At 42.6% G+C, this 21,180-nt stretch overlaps 1 protein-coding gene across 2 annotated transcripts in view; it reads left to right on the top strand.

Moving 5' to 3' along the window:
- Nucleotides 1-21,180, top strand: part of NUDT13 (nudix hydrolase 13) — a 150,409-nt gene that overhangs the window by 60,957 nt on the left and 68,272 nt on the right. Inside the window, exons 1-2 of one of the 2 annotated variants that reach the window (XM_077454401.1) lie at nucleotides 1,744-1,852; nucleotides 16,549-16,638. In XM_077454401.1, coding sequence (XP_077310527.1) covers nucleotides 16,565-16,638 — 74 coding nt within the window. In that variant the 5' untranslated portion in view covers nucleotides 1,744-1,852; nucleotides 16,549-16,564. Of the gene's footprint in view, nucleotides 1-1,743; nucleotides 1,853-16,548; nucleotides 16,639-21,180 lie in introns of those variants that run through there. The other variant, XM_077454402.1, reaches the window with a different exon arrangement.

The following is a 21,180-nucleotide window of genomic DNA, read 5'->3' as shown; positions in this document are numbered from 1 at the left end:
CTATTTCTAAAGACCGTCGGATTTTTGGCAAGCAAAGGTCCAATGGAGCCCACACACGATCGAACCTTTGCTGTCAAAAAGTCCGGTCGTGTGTATGCGGCATAAGTGATATCCTTATTCTCCAAAAATATTCCAAACACATCCACTACCTAATGTCCCTGTAATCTGTTTTTCATGCATTTGTTTCTTACTGTGTTTTTCTTCCTATTTGTAAAGTCCTTTGTGAGCTCCCCAACCTCACATTTTCCCTCCCAGTTCCCTTTGTTTGGAATGAACAGTGCACATTAGCTGCAGTCATGTACTGCTCCATGCGCACTACAAATCTCGTAGTCCATAGACTCTAGTCCACCTCAGAGTAAGCAGGAGAGGGTGGCTACATTACTATATACATTGAGACCACGGGGAATGAAAATACACCCTTGGAGGGGCTTGTTTTACTGTGCATCCCTGTACATGCAGTCCTACTCATGTCCATTGGGATGCAGCAGCTGCATGGACACAGCTGCTGCTCACAATCTGACATCCGTGGGTGTGCGGGTCCCCTGCCTGCATTCCGGGACACACATCCACACTGTAAAATTGCCCTTCAGCAGTTACAAATATAAATAAAAGAAAACCACAAAAATCAGATCACTTTTCAGAGGGCGGTAAGCTTATGGCCTGTGTGAAAGAACCCTAATGCTCGGTTCACACTACTGGGACCTGAAAGTTCCACAACTTAAGGTGCGACTTTACCAGGTAACTTCCTGGTGACTTAAGTACTACTTTGATGCGACTTTCAGGAATGCCTGGGTAATTGTCCTGTAATGTTAGATCCAAATCACATCAATATAGATGAGGATCTGACTTGGAGGCGACTAACAGGGGATTTCACATGTCATGTGACTTGGGGTCTCACAAGTCGGATCCCAAGTCACGGGAATGTGAACCGAGCCTAATGGTGGTCATACACGCTTGGATTTCTTTTCCGATCAATCTCCCACAATAGGATCAACTGATCTAGTCGACAACCCATTTAATCAATATGACTCACATGGAGAAGTGGATTTTTATCATTAGATGATATGATTGTCAGTTATTGATTGCATCTTTGTTTTCCCCATACAATCTCAAAATCAGATCGATCGAAATACAAACTAAATCAAAGCATTGCAGTGCTGCTGATCGATGGAAAGAGGTTGAGAGCTTTCTGCCCTGGCTGACCCACTCACTTTGATTGAATTGGTTCTAATTTTGGAGTCCAAATTGATCCGGAGGGAAATTATGCGTATTTGGCTGTGTGCGGATTCAGCCTCTTTGATCACATATCGATCAGATAATAAAATATAAGCGTGTATGCCCATTATAAATTGTACAGAATATGTACAATCAGGGTGTAGTGTATATGGCCAGTTTAAGAAATGTCAGCAAGGGAAAATATTGCTCAGCCTTTAAAAACAATACGATTAGTTCACAATGAGTTGAAATAAAATGATCTAACACTGTCCTTTAAAAGTAGTGCATTATGTGTAGAGCAATAGGTGCCTTTTTCCTGCTGCTGCCATACAGAAACTGTACATGTACACAGTCTAGTCTGCTGACAACACACTAGTAAATTCTGGTTGTTAATTCTCATAGCCAAGAGATCTAATAAACTACACTACCCATAATGCACTCCTCTCCCCAGCCAGCGGAGGGCGTCTACATAGAGTGTGCATAGCTTTGTGGGAAATGTAGTTTATTTAGTGGACAAGTCAGAACTAACAGCAAGTTCCAGAGCATAGCTGGACTACATTTCCCATCATCCCTCGCTGCTTGCTCTAAGGTCAGGATCCTCTGACTCAGAGCTCAAGGCTGATCTTGAAAAGCGAAAGTAAGTAAATAGATTCAATAAAACTATACAACAATTAGAAGCTGGCCATGATTCCCCCATGAGCATACATTTTAAAGGGGCTGAGCTTTGAATGTTGTGATTGCTCCAGATTCTCATAGCAATCTATGGTGATCACATATTGATTAGAAATTCAAATGAGTTGTCTTCATTGTTTTACATAAGTTAGAACCTTATTAGATCTCATCAAACAAACCAGCATGTATTATTTTACTGCTAAAATGTTATGTGTGTTCTGTATTATTATTTTTACATAATCCTATTAATCTGCTGGATGTATTTTCTGTTATTTGTTGTATTGTATATTTAAAGTGGTTGTAAACCCTTACAAACCACTTTGACCTACAGGTAAGCCTAGATTAAGGCTTACCTGTAGGTCCAAGAAATATCTCCCAAACCTATACGGTTTAGGAGATATTTGCCCGAAGACGGGCACCGCTATATACGGCGCATGCGCCGTAGACAGCGGCGCACTGAGCGGGGCATCGTCGATGACGGCAATGCCGCGAGTCTCGGCTCCCGTGCGCATGCGCAGGAGTGACGTCATCGCTGCTCCGGCGAATCACAGCGCCGGAGCAGCGAGAACCTCAGAGACCCACCAAGAAGATGGACGCTCGGAACTACAGGGGACAGCGGTGACTTCGCTGGCTCCTGTGTCATGTAAGTGACACATAATGGACTACTATGCGATGCATAGTAGTCCATTATTCTTTGCCTTTACAAGGAATGAAAGAGGAAGTAAACTCATCAGGGTTTACTTCCTCTTTAAGTTCCATGGGGGCAATATAGTTTATTTTGTATGTAAATATTTTCCTTTAAGGCTGGGTTCACACCATCTTCGCATGCGACTCACATCACGGGATTAGTGCGTCCCAGTTCACCGCTTCAGATCCGATTTTAGCCTGAATTTTTGGCTAAATTTCAGACCTGAAACGGACCAAAAGACGCACAGGACCCCTGTGCAAATTCACACAGGAGCTGCAGCGGAGATGTGTGAACCGACTCCATAGAGAGCCGTTTAAAATACCCTGCTATTGCAAACTGGATGCAGTGAATCCGCATCCAATTCACAATAGTGTGAACCCAGCCTAAAACTGTTGTGTAAACAATTCAGAATAAGGCTGGACATAACACATATAGATTTTCATTCAGAACCTATCATTTTCAACATTGGATTTTTGATGCATTATTGGAAACCGACGGACGGTCCGTATAGGTCTAAAGCTGGGTTCACAATATGTGCGGCCACGGAGCACAGCAGGGGGTCCGGTGCATCCCCATTCACCGACCCAGGTTCGAATTGTTACCTGAAATCATACCTGAGAACGGAGCCAAAGACGCACAGGACCCTTTTGCTCTGTGCCGCGTGGCCACCCCCCGAGATGTGTGAACTGTCTCCACTGAGACCAGACACACACTTTCCTGTCATGCAAATTGGATGTAGGGAAACCTGCATCCAATTCGCAATAGTGTGAACCCAGCCTAAAGGATCTGGATGGAATTTTTTTTTCTTTTGTTTCATCAAATTTGAATTTGTGTGTTTGATTACTGGTAGAGAAAAATCATACATGCTGTATTGCATATGTCTTAGGAAAATATATCTTCCAGAAGCAGAACCTTCTTGGGAAATGACTATTTTGTTCATTAACAACATGCTAGGCTGATGACGCAATGTTGATTCTGATGCTAATGACAAATTGCCAGCCGCAGGATCTCTGAAAAGGCTGCCTGTGGGGCTAATTTACTAAAACTGGAGAGCGCAAAATCTGGTACAACTTTGCATGGTAGCCAATCAGCTTCTAACTTCAGCTTCTTTAACTAGTTCTCGCCCAGCCCATAGCAGATTGACCGCCAGGTGGGACTCTCCTCCTTCCAAGTGGACATCATATGGCGTCCTCCCAGTCACGCCGCTCTTGCACGCTGGCGCAGTGCAGCGTTCAGTGGTGAGTCATGTCCCTCGGACACAGCGCATCACCGATCAGGGTAAGGAGCCAATGACATTGGCTCTTTACCTGGTTTTCAGCTGTGTCCCATCATAGCTGTTCCCATGTAACCAAATGCCAGCTATTGGCACTTAATTTCCTCAGCGCTGTCAATGTGTGAGAAAAGGAAAGCTGATAACCAACAGTAAACATTTACATTGATAATCAGGGCACTGATCATCAGTGCAGTCCTATCAGTGCCAATCAGGACAGCATATCAGTACCGCCTTATTAGTGCCTCTTCATTATTGCCCATCAATGTAGTCTCATCAGCGCACATCAGCGAAGAAGAGAAATTACAGTAATAACTTGGATTGCGAGCATAATTTGTTACAGAAACATGCTTGAAATCCAAAGCACTTGTATATCAAAGTGAATTTCCCCATAAGAAATAATGGAAACTCAGATGATTCGTTCCACAACCATTTATTCTTTCTGGAGAACTCAGACACTTAGGAACTGTTGAAACTTCCGAGTTCTCCAAACGAACGTTATGTCATCCCCACCCAGCTGGGAGTGTCTCCAAGTTCTCCAGGAAGTGCAGGGAGCCACCAGCGTTCCCGGACCATTGGCCATATACAGTACTGTATACACCAGTCAGTTTACTATATACACCAGTGGCTTTACATAGATAAACACGAGACTCCTTAAAGTGGTTGTAAACCCAATAAAAAAAAATGAACACCTGCAAGACAAAGGCATAATGAGCTAGTATGCATAGCATACTAGCTCATTATGTAATACTCACTTGAGATCGAAGCCTCTGCTGTGATGCCCATACACAGCACTGACCGGCGACATTTCTCACCGGGGTTACTTCTGTGTATCGTAGCTCCTGCACTGTGATTCGCGATGATGTCACTCCCGCGCATGCACATGGGAGCTGCCGGTAATGGCACACTCACTGGAGCAAACGGCACATACGTGCAATTTCTTCAGTGTGCATGTGGCGATGATGTCGGCACATGCAGAGACAGGGGTATCTCCTTAGTATAAGCTTACCTGGTTTACAACCACTTTAAAATATACATTGTAAGTGTAATTCCAATTTGAGTGTAATTTTACATTGAAACTGATCCTTCTACTCATCATGCAAGACAGTGCTCGCAAATTAAATTACAATTTAAAAAAAAATGTTGCTCGTCTCCCAAAACGCTCGTATTGCCACGTTACTCGCAAACCAAAGTATTACTGTATTTGCAAACTTTTATAACAGAAACAAAGAAAATTGTTTTTCAAAACTTTTTTTTTCAAAAAGCCAAACAGGCTTTTTTAGTTTGTTTAGCAAAAAATAAAAAACCCAGTGATGACTAAATGCAACCAAAAGAAAACCCTTTCCGTCTCAAAAAAATTATACAAATTAAATTTTGGTACTGTGTTGCATGACTGCACAATTGTCATTCAAAATGCGACAGCACTGAATGCTGAAAATTGGCCTGGGTACGAAGGGGGTGATGGTGCCCAGTAGGCGAGTGGTTAATTAAGCTTTGACAAAAAAAAAACCTGAAAGCTTCCATGCAGAGCTGCACCAGGTTTTGCAATCTCCAATTCTGGTAAATCAACCCCACTGTGTGTCCCTTGTCTGCAATACCTGGAGATCAGACTGGAGTAATATTGTGCTTCTACACCTGACAGCCTCAGTTCACTAAGTGGTTTACTGCACTGGCTTTTCTTGTCTTAGCAACGTATGTAATTTGCACAGAAATCGCAGCACATTTCTGTGTGAATTACATGCAGCATCTCTGGGGTGCGATTTAAGCCATGAATTTGTATGTCGCAAATCGCACCGCATTCGCACCAAACTGGCACAGGACCCTTTTTTCTCCGCACCAAAATCAGATCGCAAAGGGTGTTCACACCCATGCGATCCAATTCTGCATATCCCACTGTGTTTTGTAAACCGCTTGCGGGGTGTTGTTAACATACACTCCACAATTGGTTCGCATGGATGGGTTGCGATTTAGATGCGCTGCCGAACCTGCAACAAATTTGCATCTAGTGTGAACCCAGGCTCTTGGGGCAGCTTCCATATTCTTATCCAGAGAGCTTCCCTTTTAAAGCAGCAAATAGGAGTGAGGATTTGCATTGCACAGGCCTGCTTAGAATACGTATGTTAAATAAGTTGAAGAATGTCAGCAGTGTGTGATTGTTAAAGCAAATAAAAGACTTGTTTGTGCAGGTGGGCCAAGGCTGTAAAGCACAGATGCTGTTTGTGCATCCCACCAGAAAAAGTTAACTTTGTAGCGAATCAGAATACATTTCAATTCTGCCTTTTTTTAATTATACGCACTAGCTGATGTTTGGGAAGTTTGAATACATGTCATTGCTCTCCAACTTGTGCGTTAGGCTGGATTCACACCTATGGCATTTTTAATGCTTTTTGCATTTTGCAGATTTGCACTACAGAACGTGTTTCATAGGAGACCATGGTAAATGGACTGTAGTGCAAATCTGCAAAAAGCACTAAAACTGCATAGGTTTGAATCCAGTCTTCAAGGCCCACTAATAAATAAATAAAAGAGTTTTCTACAAAGGCTTTAAATACAATTTAGGGATCAATCGTTTTCAGGAACTTGCAGAGCTGAAGTTATGTAAAATGATGGTGGCATAATAAAGTGTGTATATGACTGGGAAGGAGGGGGAGTTTTCTGCAGCTCCATATTCCTATAGAATGCGACTGATAACTGGCGGCTAAAATAGAACAATATATAGACCAACAAAGTTACGTAAATGTAAACTATCTCAATTTCTGTTCCTTGATAACAAAGGCATTGATGCCCACAACACATATACAATGAAATATAGTCATTATTGAATATGACACACAAAACAAACTATGGGGTCAGTTCACAAAAGGATATTGCATGAGACATTTGGGCCATGTGACACATTTAACACAAATATCACATATGATCGCTACAGGTTTATGTGGTATTTGCTGCAAAAATAAGAAATGCTCAGTAAATACCTTATATACCTGTCTAAAAGTCAATTCATAAAAAAACAGTAAAAAAAGATTTGATAAATAAGTTGTCTAGCCACACACTATTTTTTGAATGCTAGATGATTGTTAAGGGGCTGGTGCCTGCCAGCATCCTTAAGCCTGAGTCCACACTATAACATGCTGCGGATTGCACAGGAGCGCTGTGCATCCCTGTTCCCCGTTTCAGGGACGAATCAGGGCCAATTCTATGCCTGAATTCGGCCCTGAAACGGAGCCAAAGACGCACAGCATTTTTCTGCAGTGGGCTCCGCAGCCTCCCCGGAGATATGTGAACCGGCTCCATAGGGAGCCAGTCACATTCTCCAACTATGCGAATTAGATGTGGGGAAAAGATGTGGGGAAAAGCACATCTAATTGGCATAGGTGTGAATGGGGGGGGGTAAGAATCAGGGAATAGCTGTTTGTTACGGAACCAGCACCCACCAATATCTTTAATAACCAGGGAATAGCTGGATGTTAGGGAGCTGGCACCCGCCGGGTTCCTAAAGAGAAGTTCTGCCCTCCCCTTTAAAAATTAAAAGTCAGCAGCTACACATACTGTAGCTGCTGACTTTTAACAATAGGACACCTATATGTCCTGGAGTCCAGCGATGTTGGCACCGCAGCCGATGTTTACATTGGCTGGTTGAGTACTACCGCTGCAATTGGTGGTAAGGGAACCCAGTAGTGTAGCCTTTTTGGTTCACGGATGGGTCCCTACTGCACATGCATGAAGACCGCTGCACTCTCTCACTGGCCCAACAGAAGGGGAGGGAGGAGGAGGGGGGCCGAGCTGCTGACGTACTGCGCCGCGGCCTCATCTCCCTGAGGTACAGGTACCCACTCTCCCCTCCCCCCCAAAAGGTGCCAAAAGTGGCACCGGAGGGGGGGAGGAATCAGATAAGCAGAAGTTCCACTTTTTGATGGAACTCTGCTTTAATAACCAGTGAAAAGCTGGCTGCTCGGGATCTGGCACCTGCAGCATCATTAAAGTGGTTGTAAAGCCTAAACATATTTTACCTTAATGCATTCCTTGTATTAAGGTCACAAATATCTAGGTGTCAGCATCCCCCCCCCCATCCCCCCTTTTACTTCCCTGAGCCCTCCTTCGATCCAGTGATGTTCACGTCTGCTTTCCCCTCGCTTCTGGGTCTCGCTGGCTTAGTTGTCAATCAAAACCCCCTGACAAAGCACCTTGTCCACATTTTGATAAGGCTAAGGGGCTCTTCCCCACATCCGTGGCACCGGTGGTTGTGGGGGTGCAGGAGGAGCAGACCTATCGGAATCTTGAAGCCCCCTTTAACAAGGTATATAACTCCTCTCTCTCTCTAAGTTGGTTGTTACCCTTAAAAAAAAAAAAAAAAATGCTCCTGTTCCTTTAAAGTGTGATCAGTAGCATAGTGCTGTGGAATTGTAATTTGTCCTTTTTTTTTTAAATCTAAAATACCTGGTTGATCCTGGCAGTCCCTGTGTCCTGTGTGCTGACCACGGAAATCATGGCTGCTGAGCCTTGACCACCGTGGTCAGTTTACGTGATTCCGTCATTCTGCAGTGTTCTGAGTGTCTCTTCCTTTCCCCTCTCCCTCTCCCTCCTTGCCTGTTAGCTCCAGTCTGTGTCTTCAGAGCCAATCTCCTCCAAGCCCCTCCCCTCTCCTCCAGCCTAAATTCCAATGCATTACATAACACAATGACTTGTATCCTTTCTGTTGTAGCAAGATATTCAGTGCAGTATGTCAGTTTTTTTAAAACAATAATCCTAAATACCTTTTTGCACAACTCCTCTGTGTGGTCACACGATCCACCTCTGCTGGCTGGCTGACATCACTGGTGAATCTCAACCCCTCCCACTGCTGTTCTTAGATCAAGGAAGGAGAGCAGAGGAAGATCACGTGACTGCACAGAGGAGCTGTGAAAAAAGGTATTTAGGATTATAATTTAAAAGAAACACACACACTGCACTTTATATCTTGCAAAAACAGAGATGATACAAGTAATTGTGTTATGTGACTTTACAACCTCTTTAAGCTGAAACATTCCTCTGTGGAAAAGATTCTGATGATTCAGAAGGCTTTCAGGGATGATGCTGAGTGCAGAGCAAATAAAATTGTAGCGCAAACCCTTCAAAGATGGTTGAGAATCTGTTGAAAGTGATTGACATTCTGGAAGGCCTGCAGCAAGCAGAACTGACAATGCAATAACTAGAAGCTGATCTGGGGATTCCGCACACTATTGTGTCCGAGATTTGAAGGGGACTGAAGCGTCATTGTCCTATGTACAAATGTATCTTCTTTGATAAATGTCTCTATTTTTCATACTACATGGCTGCATACTTTTTAGACTGACCTTGTGTATATTTCTTTTTATTGCGATGTGGATTCCTATCAAAACAAACACAAATAAAATCTGGTAATTCCTTTATGAAATATTTGTACTTGGCTGTTACAAGATCATTGGGGAACGCAGCTGTTTACTTTGCTTAAAGTACAAGAGTATTGGGATCCATTAACAGTAACAAAGACCTGTTTTTGTTTAAAGGCCCAATCACATCATTGCTTTCTGAGGTGCTGCATTTACTTGCATTCATTTGAACAGGTTGCCAAACACACCAGAACACAAAAAGGCAGGGCTAGTGCATTACCGTGTTTTGCGGTGTGTTGCAATGACGGTGCATCGGAAAGACGCTTTGGGGTAATGTTAATCCAGCCTAAAGGCAACCTATACTGCTGGAAATGTATTGTTTTTTTGTTTTTTTTATGGTTTGTGATGTACTGATGGAAGTACACAGGTTGCCAATGCTGACGTTTCCTTCTGGAAATGCAAATTTTATGGCTATGATACTGATCAAATGGCTTCAGTTCCATCCAAGTCTGTGGCCTGGAACAAATATGCAAATCAGTAGCTCTTCATTACTTGCTAAATGCCTGTTCCAGGATATATAGCCAGGCACCTAACAATTTCAGAAAGACATTAGCAATGACACCTTACATATTTCCTTAAGATAAGATATAATAACTATAGCAGAATTTTGGCCTTGTGTTTGGATGACTGAGCTGAGAGTATGGAGAGTCGGTAGCTAGATGCCAGCTAAGAAACTGTTCTATTGTGGATATAAATAGTAGAAAACACTGAAAAAGGGTAAAAATATAATTTTTATACTTACCATAAAATCTTTCTCTTGGAGTCAATGGAGGGACACAGGAGGTCTTTCATATATGCATTATACTGCCACCTACAGGAGGATTAGACACTGACAAATAATCTGTAGGCCAGCTAAGGGTTTGACCCACTACTACTACCAGCATGCCCTAATTTTGCTGCAAAGCAGTACCGTGAGCATCATCATAAACACAGATGGGTGAGACCTGTGCTCCTCAAAGGATGCCAAGAAAAGGATTTTTATGGTGAGTACATAAGTCATATTTTTTTCTTGGCCATTGAGGGACACCGGAAAGACTTTAGGAGGTCTAAAAGCAGTCCAAATGGCCAAGACCAAACAGGCCTAAAGACTGTGGGCAACACAACAAACTCACATTAACAGGTCTAAGAAAACAACAGAAAACTGGAGACTGCCTGCTGCTCAGAGAGCTGCTTGAAGAACCCTACAATTAGAGCTGGTAACAAATGAGGCTGCAACATCCACCTGGTAGAACTTAGAGAACATATGAACAAAAGACCAGGTGGCAGCCTGGCAAATCTGGGAAACAGTTCCTTAATGCCAAAAAACTCAAGAAGCACCCACGGATTCTGTAGAGTGGGCCTTGACAGTAAAGGGTGGAACCTGATCTTTGAGACCAAAAGTTTGGACAGTGGTCTGTCTGAGCCATCTCGAGATGGAATAAAAAACAGTGTACCCTCTGGGATGAGTAAACTACATTCATCTTTTTGAAAGAACCAGGGGCTGAGAGATAGACTCAAACTACATCTAGACAATAAAGCAGGGGCGGCCCATCCATTAAGGGTGCACGGGTGCCGCCTCCCCTTTCCATCACCACCGCCACCCTCTATTCATGCGTCTGGCTCCTTTCAGGACACTGGGCGCATAAATTACAGCAGCATATTTTTTGGAAGCACCTGATTAGAGCCAGAGGCTCTAATAAGCTTCAAAATAGGGTGGGCTCCAGATGCAGAGCATTGCGCTCGGAGCCCACCCAGGTGTGTTAGATTAGCAAATGAATATTCGCTAATCTAACACTGGATCGCCTCTCCACCGATCAGAAAGCGCGGGTGTGGGACGCATTTCCCAATTGGCTGAAAGGAGAAGTGTTCTGATTAGCCGCCAAGGAGGAGGGAGGAGACAGAAGCCGCTGAGCAGGGGAAAGAGACGCCCGCTCGTGATGCCGAAAAACTGACCGACCCGACCCGACCTTGGGGTGGAGAACCGCCACTGCAATGGAGGGAACTGGAGCCAGACAAAGTTCTTTGAAAAGAACCATTGTGGAGACAAATCTCCATTTGTTGTTGTCCCGCTATATTATATATAAAGGTAATTAGCTCCCCCCCATGCAAAAGGGACTTTAAGGGCGACCTTTTTGAATAAATACAAATATTTTAGAAAAATTGAAAATGTATTAAGTAAACAAGATAAACATGACAGTGATGTACAGAGTAATATACAGTATTCATGTGCAGCATATGAGAAAAACAATACAACACTTCTCCTGTAACCCAAAAGAGTTGCAGGAGAAGTGTTGTATTGTTTTGCTCATATGCTACATATGAATACTGTATATTACTCTGTGCATCACTGTCATGTTTGTTTATGACAGGGTTTTTACTTACAAATATTTTAGAAAAATTGAAAATGGATTATTTCTTCAAAAAGTTTGCCCTTAAAGTCCCTTTTGTACTGGGGGGGGGGGGGGGGGGTACTTACCTTATATATAACGCAGCCAGACAAAGGGACAGAAGAACAATGGCCCGGTTGACAGGAAAAGCAGAAACTACATGCGTGCCTTCACCACCACCTTATCCCCATGACAAGTTCAGGCACCCACCTGGCAGAAGTGTTAGAATACCACCTTGTGGGTGAGAGTAGAGAGAAAAATGTATTGAATGGGTTTGAATGGCAGTTTCTGATGCACACAAAAACAGATTCAGATCCCACATAGTCACAAGTGAAATGAAAAGGGGAAGCTACATGGGAGACTCCCTGTACAAAGGTCTTAATCAAAGAAGGATCAGCTAGTTGTGTCTGAAACAAGACAGAAAAGGCAGAAACCTGAACTATAATAATGCTGAGCGTCAAACACTTGTCCAGACCCAGCTGTTGGAAGGATAGGATTCGTTTCATGGAGGAACTTCCAAGGGTTGAAGCCCTAAGACTTACATCAAGTGAAGAAGACCTTCCATATCTGATGATGGACCTTGCAGGAATTAGACTAACTAGTAGGAATCCTAGGAAATACCCATTCAGAGATCTGAACAATCTGGTGGTTCCCATGGAGAATCTACCAGGAGTCTCCACCAGGTCAGCCTACCGCATGGACCAATCTGGAGCAATGAAGATTACAGGTTTGCCCTCCATTCTAATCCTGCAATGCAGACAAAAATGTTTCAGAGAAAGAAGAACATAGATCAGGGTGTGCTGATCCCACAGAGTCACCAGAGAATCCACTGCTTCCGCTAGAGAACCTTTTTACGTGAAGGAAAACCTACCCAGTTGCATATTCATCCTTGAAGCCAGCAGGTGCACATCCGGCATCCGCCACCTATGACACAGATTTTGGAACATCTCCATGCGAAGAACACACTCCCCAGGACCTAGGTGTTGCAGGCTGAGGAAATCTGCCTGCTTATTGTCCACGCTTGGGATGTACAAAGCAAACAAAGCCAGAGCTGGAAGTTCTGTCCAGAAAAAAGAAAAAACATGCAATCTAACTCTGTTGCCTCAATGAGATTTCTGGTTCCTTCCTTGATGGTTAATGCGTGTCACCAGTATGGCGTTGGCTGACTAAGTCTGCATCAGGTGACCCTCCAGCAAAATGGTCCAGCACCGCAAAGGCAGTTAAATTGCCTGAAGCTCCATGATGTTAATCAGGAGGTAAGACTCTTCCAACGACCAAGTCCTCCGAACCAAAAGGGGGGGGCCCAGAACTAATTCCCTTTGGGACCGCAGATGCCAGGCTAAACCTGCAAACATGCACATAAATAAAGAACACCAAACAAATACATTTGGATAAAATAGGCCACGACCCGGTTTATTGGTTTAAATCCCAAATTTTATAACATCTTTTAAAGGCTCTGTCAGAAGGCTCCTTAAATAGCCCCCCAAAAGCCTTCCAGAATGTTCTAAAGGTCACCTGACCCTAACTGCCCAATCTCTGCTTAACCTCTGCTTAACCCTAACCCACCTATCAAAATAGGCCCCATTCAAATCAATGTAATGTAAAATTGATTATATAGCCGCAGCCCCATGAGGCAAAGGGGGGGGAATAAAGCTACCCCCCCCCCCCCATTCCAACAGGCTAAAAACCATCATGAGGATTCATGAGCCACTAAGCCAGGGACAACCCGATCCTTGGTGCCAAATGGATCACTCTGTCCAGGGACTGAACTGACTTGTCCCACATGACAGAATGCTGCGCTGTAGAGGTGTGGAGTGAAACTGGAAAAATGAGATTGCCTCAAAGGAAGCTATCATGAAACCCAAGACTCTCATGCAAAAGTACTGTACAGCATTGAAGAACCCCTAGACTGAAAATCTCAAATCTGAGATTAGAGAGTCTTGTGTTTCTTTTGTGTCAGAAACACCCTGACCGCTCTATGTCCAATGCTAGACCCAGATACTGTAGTGGACTTTGAGATCAGAGTATGCAGGGTGTGGTGCTCCATTCATTCATTTTATATGCTGCCATTTCTGAGTGCTGGGCAGAGCACTTGCTTTGTGAGTACTATTTGTTTTTATCCTGATGTTTTCTTAAAGATACATTGTTGCACTATGAACCTCTCTCTTCTTTATGCTTTTCTATGGAACCATGAGGAAATAGGAGCCAGTGGAGTTGATTTACAAATGGCAGATACGCTGTTCACATTGCAATTGAAGTTGCAGTCTGCAAGGGAATTTTTCCCAGAGCTTAGTGAATACGGTGGGTGAAGCTTCAGGGCCAAATCACACCATAGAAATGCAGTTCGGATGCGTTCCAGATGCTTGCGCATACGCGTTTTTACCACATTTTTGATGCATTCTGGTGTGTTTTTAGTTGCGTTTTTTGAGGCAGTCTAGTAAATCCCCCCCCCCCCTCTTTTTTCTTAACCTTAAATAAGGACATGTGTATTCCAGTGTGTTTTGTGGTGAATTTCGGTGCATTTCAGTGTGTTTTTGATGCGTTTTTCAGTGTTCCAGTACAGTCCAGTGCAGGAAAAATGCAACATGCTCTACTTTTTTTTTTTTATGGAACTGGAACGCACTGGTGTGAACGATGCCATTGAAAACCATATAACCTACTTTCCATGCATTTTTGATAAAAACATAAAACAATAATAATACATAAAAAAATTCACTGGACTGCATGTGGTGTGAACTGGCCCTCGCTTTGCAAAGAATACCCAATCACATGCGTAAAACCCCCCCCAAAAAACAGCATTTGTTTTTGCACACAATTGGATGATGAAGTCAGTAGAGCTTTACCTTATTCACTAAACTCTAAGGATAGCTCCCCTAAGAGCAGGGGCGGCCTGTCAATTAAGGGCACACGGGCGTCACACCCCCCCTCCCCCTTTCAGGACGCCGGATGTATAAATTCCAATGCGGGGTGAGTGTGCAACTGCACTTGCAAAGTGAACAGTCCATTTGCCTTTAGTAAATCAACCCCAGTATGTCTTTTACCTTCCAGTTTATCTGAGATCAATACTCAGAGCTTTTTGGCCATCTTTTGATAATAGGTAAAATACATCTAGTGAGTGATTCTGAGCGACCAAGGTGCATGTTTGAAGGTTACAAATCACTCGCTTTTTATATCATTAAAGGGGTATTAAATGCACTTTATAAAAACTTGCTACCTGTCTTCTCTGCCATAAAAGCTTTCTCTTGCCTGTCTGCAAGTGGAGCTCAGCATATATTTACAGACCCAATCCCTGCTGCAGTGATATGATTTCCAGGCGCATGCATGGGAGTGACACCATTGCAGCCCAGCCTGTCAAGTGACTAAAGAAACAGAACCCGGAAGGAAGGCCTGGTGAAAGATGAAAGCAGTCAGACTTGTCGGATCGGTGACACCACATCGCTGGATGGCTTCTTTAGCAGGTAAGTCTGTCATAATGGCCTAATTTGTGGTGCATGACAAAACCCATTTGGTGGTCCCAAAAAAAAAAAAAAAAAATACTGCGGAGTTTACTACTACTTTCAGAGTGGAGATTTTTACGTGTTTTTATCAAATGGGCACTAAGGTGGTTTGTGGACTTACATTATTTTTGGTCTTTATACTACTAAGAGTGAAAATAAGCACATTTTTTACACTTAATGTATCATATGAAGACTAAAGTTGCTTATGGACTTATGACTGTGATACACTGAATTTTATGAATTTTATTATTTATATGATATGTATTTGATTTATTTATTTCAGAAAGTTGAATTTTTGTGAATTATTGTATGATTTGTGGTATAGATTTTTAGGTACGTATTTTATTTTTATTTTTTTTTGGTAAGTGCTATATTTTTGTGATTCATTTGTTACTATCCAATTTGGATATTTATACAGCTTCTTTTAAACACAGACTTTTTAGGAATTTTATAGATTGTTTTATAGATTCTGCAGTTGAATTGGGCACAAACGCTTTTAGTGCTGCACCCCAACAAAATGAATTCCCCAGTGAATCTTTTGTCAGTTTGTTTTGATGTTCTTCCCTTTCGCTGTCTAAAATTGAAACCAAAAATTGAAAGTTTTCATGCTGAGATTTTATAGACAGTGCACTTTATCTGTAACACATTTGTGCATGGTTGTAGCTTTTACAATCTGTTATAAATGTAAATAGATCTGGCAGAATTGTTTTCCAAGTCTGAAAATGATTACTTGAAAATAACTTGATTAAAAGATATTTTTAGCCAAAATGTTTTTGGATGGATTGGCTATAATATAGTATGGTAAATCCTTTGTTTTTTGCGTTGTCTGTGCCCTGTTGGGGAGATTTCTCTTGACTTCCTATCCCTGAGACACAACAGGAAGTCAGAAGAATCTCTCCAGAGAGAGGGATATCCAGAAATAGGCAATTGTTACCAGAGCAGGTGTGCTCAATGGAAAATGTCTCCTCCCCTCCTTTTCCAATGACAGCTGTAACATTTTTGGACTTCCCATCACTTTTTGACCATGTTGGTCATCGGGAAAAATAGACACATACATTGGGGACACAGACAGCAATAAAAGCCTGTGGGGTTGATTTACTAAAGGCAAATACACTATGCACTTTGCACAGTGCAGTTGCTCCAGAGCTTAGTAAATGAGCAGAAGCTCTGCTGACTTTGCAAAGTGCACAGTCTATTTGGCTTTAGTAAATCAACCCCTATACATCTTCCCTACTCTATGCAAAATTATAAATAAAACTATTTGACTGGAAGAACACTTTAAAGGATTTTGCGTGTCATAGGATTAGGTAGAAAGATTTAATATATCAGCAGAAATTACACAAGTAAGCAATTAATATAATTTAATTGCACAGTTTTCTTTTTATATGCATCAGCATTTATGTTTTGGTTTTTGGTGTTTTTTATGTTGTAGAAATTAGAAGCAGAAGATGTTTAATGCTGTTAGATGTCCTGCCAGATGCCTGTACGTCAGATGGTGCTCATCCTACGTCAAACAGACACGGTAAGTCAGACTGATAGCATTTTCAGAGCCTGATTTCCTAGTTTTGAAAATGATTTCATGTATATTATGAATTCCTCATCCTAATTATACATATAGAAATGTAAAGTTTTTCAATTCTTTATTTGTTTTTTGGGATCCAAATCCAGATTTTGAACTTTTTTTTGTAATAGATATAGTTATACAGGTTACTTTGGCCTTTGCACAAATATACTGGAAGCTGCAGCTGTTTTAAAGCCTAACTCCAGGTTTACAATAACTTTAGATGACTTTAGTTGGCCCAAACAAACTATTTTCTTTACCAACAGGTATGCCTGCTGTGAACACTGCATAGACTGTAAGTGTACAGTGCTGCTTTTTGGCATTGGAAAGGGGACATCTCCTTTTGTTACTGGAACAAAATAGAGTAGGGCTGAATGCTGCTCAGCCATTCATAGGAACTCTTGTATTTTTATGAATGAATACAGGACTTCCCTTTATTGGCTGAGATGTGGGCATATAACGTCAGGATCTCCACCTCAGCTATTCAGAGGAAAGCCTTGTATTCAGTCGGCCTTCTTGCATTCTGGGCATTTGGTTGTGGGCGCATACTGACGTAAATGAAAGTACCGCTGAGTTCACCGCACAGCCCCATTCAGCCACAGCAGCTGTCAGCCTCTCATAGTGCTTGACAGACTGCTGATAGCAGGACTGGATGGCGCACATGTGCCCTAAATCCTGGAGCCCCATGCATTGGTGCTAAACATTCAATGTGTATGGGAACTTAAAGGTGCAGGTCCCTGGGCTGTTATTCTTAGCCTTGCCCCAGGAATAAATATGCAATTGCTTGTCCCCGGTAAGTGAGTGATCAAGTAGTAGATGATGGATAAAAAAAAAATGACAGGTCGGTAACAGCATTTCCAATTTCCATACAGGTCTCCTTTAATGCACTGAATGTAATGCACACAGTCCTTATATATGTAGCGCTGGTATTTTTAATACCGATGCTAGTATTTTGTCATTTTAAGTTTGTCTGAAGCTGCAGTTTGGCTAATTATGCTAAAGTTCTGTCTTCTGTACCAGTTTGGGTGGGCTGTGCTAATTTCCACTTGACCATGGGTGTCGCTGTCACCACTGGTAAGTGTTGGAATTGCAACAGGCTGAATGCATTGGGAACCCCTTTTACTCAGAAACAGCATGGTGGGAGTGGTCTACCCACTTTGCATTCTGGGTAAGGGTAGTTAAGGTACAGGCGCCATATTTTTGGGTTTGTTTTTTTTCCGACCTCATGGCCCTCCTAGCCTGAGGTGTGTGCTGCCTTATTCAATGTCTTGGGGGCTGGCTGGCCTGAGGCCCGCAACTGAAAAATAGGCCCAGAGGCTCTGGGGCCTACTGATCCAGAGATGATCCTGTGCTGTCTTGCCTGAGGGGAGAAGCCATGCAACTGGAGAATCCAGGGGAGGACTTTTTCTGAAGAGGTACCGAGCAACAAGGCTGGTGCCTCATGGAAAAGCCTGGAGACTCAGTTGGAGGATGCATCCTGGGTTGTCTACCACACAGTATCGCCGGGGCAGCTGAAAGAATCAGGTACTGTGGGGAAACTCTTTAACGTTGCAACCAGAAGCTTATTGTGCCTTCCTGTGGCAGAGGATTGCATAACAAGATCGCTACACTTATCAAGTCTGTGGCAGAGACTTTGACTGAACATAACATCGGCTACTAGGTCAGTGTGAAAGGCCTGTCCGGTGTTTGTTAGATCCAGTCTGTGGAAATTGTTTGTCCTCTGGATCAAGGGAATACCTTTAACCCACAAAACTACAAAAGTTACCTGAATCCCCCCTTAGAGGGGTAGAGGCCCTCTATTGCAAAAGTGTGTGTTTTTGTTAAATAAATATCCAGAAAAGTGTCGGAGCACTATTCTTTGATCAACCCTTTTTACAAGACCCCTAAGATGGACACAGTGGACAGGTGAGGTAACGGTAAGCCCAACAAAAACCAGCAGCTCCTTCGGGGGTTAGTGCTACATATAATATAGAACAGGGATATGCAATTAGTGGACCTCCAGCTGTTGCAAAACTACAAGTGCCATAATGCCTCTGCTTCTGGATGTCATGCTTGTGGTTGCCAGAGTCTTGCTATGCCTCATGGGATTTGTAGTTCTGCAACAGCTGGAGGTCCGCTAATTGCATATCCCTGATATAGAAGATAACCACATGTTTAGTATATTATATTCTGCTTTGGCTTTGCTCAGTCAGCTTTTCATTATTACTAAGGAAATGTTAGCTTAATATCTGCTGATAAAAACATGTATAGTTAGTCATGGAAGTATTCATTTTATTTCTATTACTATTGCTTCTAACTCTATAAAACCTTTATTTGATTCGCCTTCTTTAAGTATGAGAAGAACTCCAGAGGGAACACCCAACTGCCATTTAATACTCTGCGCTTAGGAATGTCAGTGTACTTAGCTCTGGGCAGGATCGTATGATGAAATTTCCAGCAGTAAAATAACATGGCTTGGAAATCTGGTGAAACTGAGCTATTTTCAGAATGAATTCAGTGCTTTTTATTTGATATTTTAAAACATAATTACAGTGTATGCAGGAGTGGCACAAAGCTACAGTATGCAAATGACAACCTTATTTCCCCTTTCTCAGTAAACAGATCAGCCCATGTGTGCCCATTCAGAAGTTTAAAGTTTTTTTTTTTAACCTAATATAAAACATATGTGGGCATTTAGTGTATGTATATGACCTTTTATTTAATGTAAAAAGCTGCTAGCAAGGAGATGCTTATGGCAGATACTATAGGGTTAATTTACTAAAACTGGAGAGTGCAAAATCTGGTGCAGCTCTGCATAGAAACCAATCAGCTTCCATTTTTTGTTATCAAAGCTTAATTTAAAAAGCTGAAGTTGGAAGCTGATTGGCTACCATTCACAGCTGAACCAGATTTTGCACCCTCCACTTTTAGTAACTCAACCCCATGTATCTTCTGCAATAAACCATACTAGAACAAATGTGTGTGGGACTTTACCTATACCTTGTAGGGTCTAATAAATACAAAAACTATTGAAATTTAAAAATGTACAAATCTTTATTCTACACATACAGATAATTTGGTAAAAATGGGAGGACAAAACTGGTTAAAATCAGTTACAGTTTAGTTGTCCAGGATGCTGTTATCCTGGTTGAAGAATCCGGAAAGCCATCCTTTTACTCTTCTGCAATAAAATCTTCCTGACAGTAGATTTTTGGATTTTTTTACACTGGCAGCTGTGCATGCTGGTGGTAAGTCCTGGGTGCCAGGATGAAGTAACTATTGTGCACATGTCCTACCTCACCATTCAAGAAGGTCAAAGACGCCGGACCTGGAAGAAGACCAAAAGAAGATGAAACACTGTTAAAGGGGTTGTAAAGGTTAATTTTTTTATTTTCTAAATAGGTTCCTTTATGCTAGTGCATTGTCGGTTTACTTACCTTTTCCTTCGATTTACCTTCTAAATGTTTTTTTTTATTTGTTTTCTTTGTCTGAATTTCTCACTTCCTGTTCCTCCTCAGTAAGCTGTTCTGGCTGACTAAACACCGCTCGGATGATGGTGTGAAGTTTACTGAGGAGAAACAGGAAGTGAGAAATTCAGACAAAGAAAAATAAATTTAGAAGGAAAATCGAAGGAAAAGGTAAGTGAACCAAACAATGCACTAGCTTAAAGGAACCTATTTAGAAAATAAAAAACAAAGCTTTCCAACCCCTTTATTTAAGGTGGGACCTGAAGAAGGAGGCCACGCCTCCAAAACATGTAGTCACGGAAACATTCTGATATATAGCCGAGGAGTTAGCACGCACGCCGAGAGATCCTCCCCCTGGCCGCGAGTGATGTCATCCACAGCCGGCTGGTCCGTGCGTGTGAGACGCAGAGAGAGGGATAGAGTATCCATAACAAGCAGGCGAACTGAATGCCTGGTTACCCCAGCTGCAAGCCATTATAGGGAGCAGGAAAATCGGGAGATGAGGCAGCCGTGGAGGCTCTTGATTCCAATGTCATAACAATATCGGCAACATGTGAGTGTGAACTTGGCTTTTTACTTATTTATTGGATTTAATAAACGTTAATGCACTAGGGCTGGTGTGCGCTCTCTCTTGCTCTGTACAATTAAGGTGGGGGGAACTGGAATGTCCCATCGCTGGACAGGCACTTTGCAAGGCAAGTGTCTCATAACTAGGGATGAGCTTCGTGTTCGACTCGAACATACGTTCGACTCGAACATCGGCTGTTCGCACGTTCGGCGAATACCGAACGTTATGGGCCGTTAGCGCCAAATTCGTGTGGCGCTCAAGGCCCACAATGCACTGCACCATCGCAGTGCATTGCTGGCTCATGATTGGCCAAGCATGTACTATGACCCCGCATGCTTGGCCAATCACAGCGCCGGCAGCGAGGAGAGCCATGATTGGCCACAGGCAGGATGCCTGTGGCCAATAATAGCTCAGGCTGTGTAGTACACGCCCAACACACTATATAAGGCCGCCAGCGTGGCGGCCTTGTGTAGTGTGTTGGTGTCTGTA

Source organism: Lithobates pipiens, unplaced genomic scaffold (assembly GCF_037356315.1).
Source record: "Lithobates pipiens isolate NorthernLeopardFrog02 unplaced genomic scaffold, aLitPip1_a1.2 Scaffold_25, whole genome shotgun sequence".
NCBI lineage: Eukaryota > Metazoa > Chordata > Amphibia > Anura > Ranidae > Lithobates > Lithobates pipiens.
The sequence above is the reverse complement of the archived record's forward strand: the minus strand, read 5'-3'. Positions and strand labels throughout refer to the sequence as shown.